General features: G+C 41.5%; 1 protein-coding gene across 1 annotated transcript; it reads left to right on the top strand.

The window, feature by feature from the left end:
* Positions 1-2,156: 2,156 nt before the first annotated feature.
* Positions 2,157-5,096, top strand: LOC310865274 (uncharacterized protein). Its single transcript, XM_083774299.1, has 2 exons — positions 2,157-2,930; positions 4,400-5,096. The coding sequence occupies exons 1-2, from the start codon at positions 2,686-2,688 to the stop codon at positions 5,019-5,021; spliced, it is 867 nt and encodes a 288-aa protein (XP_083630425.1). The 5' UTR covers positions 2,157-2,685; the 3' UTR covers positions 5,022-5,096.
* Positions 5,097-5,511: the final 415 nt, after the last annotated feature.

Raw genomic sequence — 5,511 nt, 5'->3', positions numbered from 1 at the left:
CCATTGTTTGTATTTTATTGTATGTTGACTACTCAGTACAGTGTATTGGGAAATGAGAAATGCACCCCATGGTGAATGAAATATTATGAGAAGCTTATAAGTCAGTAGTTAATTTGTCTATGAGATCCTATATTTAAAGTCATAACCCAACATTGGAATTATGAGGTGTACATTTCTAATTCATAAATCAGGCCTTTTCTGTATCCATACACATATTGACACATAGATGGTGTGAATATCGAAAGAGTTAACGAATTCAAGTTTCTGGGGGTTGTTTTAGATGACAAATTGACATGGAAAAATCATATAGCACATGTAAAAAGCAAGGTTGCTAGAAGTCTCTTTATTTTGAATAAAGTAAAATATGATTTAGAAATTAATATACTGAGGATGCTTTATTGTACTTTGGTCTTACCATATTTCATGTATTGTCTGGAAGTGTGGGGCAACACGTACAAAAGTAATATACTTCCCCTGATCTAATTACAAAAAAGAGCCTTAAGAATTATTCATAATGAAGATTTTAGAGCACATACTAATAGACTTTTTATATCATCAAGGTTGCTAAAAATTACGGATTTGGTTGAACTTAGAACTTTGTTAATAGTACATAAAGCAAAAAGCAGAGACCTACCAGAGCAGAAAATGAGGATCATAGAAGAAAGCATGACTTTAAGCACCGGTTTGCGAGAACAACATTAAAACAGTTCTGTATTTCCGTCATAGGAATACAGTTATGGAATGTAAAAAAGAGGGAGTTGAAAAGCTGTGAAGCAATATTTCAGTTTAAGAAACTGTTTACATTGGAGAAAATCAAAAATTATGAATTAGAGGTTTAATTATTGTTTTGCTTTTCGTTTTGGTTTGGTTCAAATTCATTATTATTTTTTTTGTGATGTGCTGTCGTGGCTGTTAGCCCGACAGTTAGTACTTGATGTATTAATGTGTGTAGAGGGGCAGGTATAAATAAGATTTATCTTCTTCCTGTCCCTTTTCATTTATGGAAAATGAAAAAAAAAAGTAAGATATGCAAAATGAATGTATGTAATGCTATCCATAAATGAAATAAACATGAACATAAAACTATATAGTTACCCTTGCCTTGATAACAAAATGATCCAAATATCTTACCACCTCATGCTGCTCAAGTAGCTACGCCTGTTTGCATGGGAACTGAACTACGGTTCTGGTTAAATCCTCAGTACTGAGGTATAGTTTTAAAACAAGACCATGTTTTTTTTTGTATTCTAATAGTTTTAATTGTTTTTTTTAATAGACATTACAGACACAAAACAAGACATAATAAAAAACACCAAACTATAATGCATAATGAACGAGTAACAGACTTATCTTAATGAGCCATAGGAAATGAATACAACAAAACTCGGGCAGTTTTTAGTCTCTAAATAAGCCCGCTGTTCAATTGAATTGTGTTTACTGAACAGTTGATTAACTACGACTGGCCACGGCTGACCTACTCCGTGAGGGCAGTCCAGTTACAATTATGGTGCAATGTTTCCCCTGCTGGATCACACTTGCATCCTGAGCCTTGGCTGTCAAGCCTGGAGGAGATCCAGACCAGCCAGTGGAAGAAGATATGATCCCCACTCATTTGTGGGAAAAGAACATTGAATGTCAAATGATTATCCCAGTTTTTTCTAGGATATTTCCATTGGAAAATATATTTAGAATAGAACATTATATAATATATATACAGTAGAATAGGGTGTGTGTGTGTGTGTGTGTGTTTTCCCACTATTGATGTTTATCTGGATAGTCTTTGGATTTATTTTTCGAAAATGTCTAAGTTTCAATTCAGAAGTGCATTGATATTTAAAGAAATGACAGATTTGTCATTTTGAATGCTCAAGGACCTATTTGACGGGAACTTTCACTTGTAGTTGAGTTATATTTGACCAGGTGTAGGCCTATTTATACTTTGACTCGAGTACTGGAGGTGAATAGACTACTTGGTCCACCACTGCCTATGATTTGAACTTCAAATTATTGTTTGCCATACGGGAAAAAGTTCACAACCTGAAATCTGTAAATTTGTTGGGACGTCTCCAGAACAGCATTAACCGCAGTAATAAGTGGGCAACTGTTCTCTGCACATTCTGTCTCCCTGGAATAATAACCTCCATTGTTTCCCTTGGCCCCACGGCAATGGATTGCTAAAAGCACGTTCAATATCATCACGTGTCCTTAGTTCAAACAACATTCACTTCCAATTCAACACCTGTTCCCCTGTTCTGTAAGCTGACCTGCGGAAGAGGGAAAGGGAGAGGGGGAGGAGAAGTGTTTTTGTGGTGGGGGTGTAAAAAGTAGGTGGTGTCCAGTTGACCAGCCTTATAGCCATGCATAATGAATGGCCTTGCATCATTCATGGCGTCCGCTACCATGCGAGGCACCCCCCCCCCCCCCCCCCCCCCCCAGGCACTATACATATGCACTGAGAGGGACAGTTTGGTGATGCAGCAGTCCACTTGCTGTCTCTGGAAGAGACACATGTAGATCAGGCCTATGGGAAAGAAGAGGCAAGAGGAGAACTTGGATTTTCTTATTCCACAAGTGATTATGCTATCACTTAATTAGTACACATGCATGGCAAGATAAAGGGACATTTTTAGTAGCTCAACTGTTTTTAGGTATATTCCCAACCAGATCTGACGCGTGCAGAGACCCATGAGCAACACTGGCGGAACTATTCCTCCGCCAGCCATCCTGGGTGTGGGCTTGGATACCGGAGGCCCCTGTCACCAGAGAGCTGTGCAGAGACGCAGGGCCCTGGTCCGGACCTACCTCCTCTCCAGCTCTGTGCCTCCCTTGCCTCTGACAGGTGGAACGAGGCTCACCAAGGACCCAATGCGGCTGCCGTCTATAACCCCCGCTAGGTGCCCACACAGGCCGACCACCGCAGCTCCACTGAGGTAAAGTTATATTACCCCGGTCCCTGGATCTGATATAGCTGTCTGAATGTAGAGCAGGGGTGTTTGATTGGCACTGATAGATCGCTTCTGGCTTGGTACGGAAAGAGTAGACCTCTGATCTAGAGATATGACTGAGGTTGCAGCCAGTGGCCACAGGAAAGCTACCGCACATCTCACAGCTCAAATTGAATATGACATATGAACATGAATTTGAACAAGAATTAATATGATTGGTTTAAACCTGATTGCATTTGCAGTGTTGGGGTTTGACAGAATTACAGCTGATTTTCAAAGGCTGCATGTGTAACTGTTGACAGCTTCTTGAGGTGCAAACACCGTTCAAGTGTAAGCAAGTCAGGTTAAAATGCCTAAGATATGTTTATAGGACATACAGTATCATATAATGAGAGTGGTATGCATACTTGAGAATACTTGATTTAAATCACTGGTGTTTTAAGTGACAAACCTGACCAGTGATCCCATATTAGTATTCATACTTCAAATCACATTTGAGCCATCAAAGCAGACCTATGGCTGTAGTAGGTTTTGGGTTCTAAGTGTATGTATAGTGCTCTCACGCATGTGGTCTTGAATCCAACACGCCACCAGGCACTCAGGCCATTTCATTTGCTTGCACTTCAACTGAATGGAAAATACCATGTAATTGTTCCTGGTGTGGCCTAAATGGATATCCTAGTCCTAGTGTAGAGCAGACTTCTCTATTTCCCTTGCTTTGACTACAGAAGACCAGAGTCTGGCTGCCGGCAGTAAATTTCAGGAGTGGAAGCTGATCCGCTGCTTGTTTTGAAACACCCAGTAACCCTGATGTGGCCATGCTGGCTTCACTCAATCTGATTTGTTTTTACTTTGAGGGAGCGAAGGAGAAACCTGAGTGATGCACTAACGTAGACATGCAGTACCCTATCACACAAATGCACACCTCACCGTGATATACTTCAAAGCAAAGGGATTTGATGGCCTGAGTTCCAATGAGCTCTGCACAGGTGCATTACATGAATACACTACAGGAGCTTATATCGAAGCCTACTGTAGCTCCGTTTGGAACCTCTATATCTACGCTATATAGAGGTTCCAAACAGCTAATCGAAGCCTAATCTGGAATATAATATATAATCAGCTGTATACTACAGTATTTTTCTTATACTTACATTGTTACATGTTGTAACCTTAACTGCTGACTCTGGAGTTAATATTCTCTGCAGGTCCAAGCACTACAGGTATTTATTTAACCACTTAAGTCCTACGTGTAACGTTGCAGCAGGCTGTGAGCTTGTAGATATCCTATTTTCGCTTAATGTTCACCCCCAGAATAGGGACTCTATCAGTACATGCGGTTAATAGGCAAGTTATATATAAAATGACCAATCTTATTTTGAATTATATGCTTCCTACTCTATTCCTGACTCTTAGAGGACTCACTCTCTTCTTCTCCATTCTTTTCTCTCCAGCTTAAGTGAGAATTCCCTCGTCACACTGGGAGAGAGGGCTGTGTTTGAGGGCTTCTCCTGCAACCGGCACCCCAGCGCTTTACAGAGAAGAGCCCCAGCAACTCCTCTGCCACCGCCCTGCAGGTCATCTCCCCTGACTCTCCCCTGTAAATCCTGTGACTCATCAGGGAGGAGCCTGGCCCAACACCTGCAGGTCCAGAGCTGCAGCAGACCTGCATATGCTCACTTCACCCGACCCATTACACCCACTGCCAAACCTACATCAGTGAAGCCTCACTCCCACAGCCAAACCCTGGGCACAGAGGGGGGAGTGCAGCGTGACATCCGGCCATTAGTGATGCAGTATCACCATTCTATATCATCACGGGGTGACACATTGTCGGTTGTAGGTAAACCATGTCTTCCGAGTTGCAGCAGTCAAACGTTGACCACTAATGCTACTGCTGCTCAAACACGAACACGCACACAACTCCATGTTTTCCTGCCCACAGAAGGGCCGGGGCTGGGGGAGGAAGGGGACAGTGAGTCTGTGGATGAGGGGTTTATGGATGAGTTGGACAGCAAGATCACTACTCTGAAGCTCCAGCAGAGGGCACCGAAGGCTGTTACATACCCTGAGTAGGGGTTCTCCATTTCTATCACACTGAAAATAACCCAATTTAGCAGTCTTGCAAGTGTTATGTAGAATTGTGGTTGTTGAGGACTTGGCTAACATGGCTAAGAAGCAGGAAAGATACAGTAGGATGTATAATAAAGTGACTTTCAAACCAATACAGACTGGCATTCTGTGAAGATCAATCATATAATTGATTAGTGCCCTACCTTTATTCTAGGGAAAGGTATGGTCCACGCACTGGAATCAATGTTCACTTCCTTTCCATAAAACTCCTTAACGTTCTGTGTTTGTTTCTGCTTGGGGGAGAACTGAGAATAAAAAAGAATCCTAAGTGGATATAAAGTGAGTGCTGGTATTCCTTTATATAATTTATACAGTTGACCTGTCAACATTGTACCGGTATTTAAAAAATCACACCCGTTTGAAGTGAGGGGCGCTAATATATTAAAGTCTAACTCATGTTGCTATGATTAGGTGATGTAATGGTGATATAAAA

The sequence above is a fragment of the Protomyctophum parallelum genome, assembly GCF_964188405.1.
Source record: "Protomyctophum parallelum genome assembly, chromosome: 1".
NCBI classification, from domain to species: domain Eukaryota; kingdom Metazoa; phylum Chordata; class Actinopteri; order Myctophiformes; family Myctophidae; genus Protomyctophum; species Protomyctophum parallelum.
Note: the sequence above shows the minus strand (reverse complement) of the source record. Positions and strands in the feature narration are given on the sequence as shown.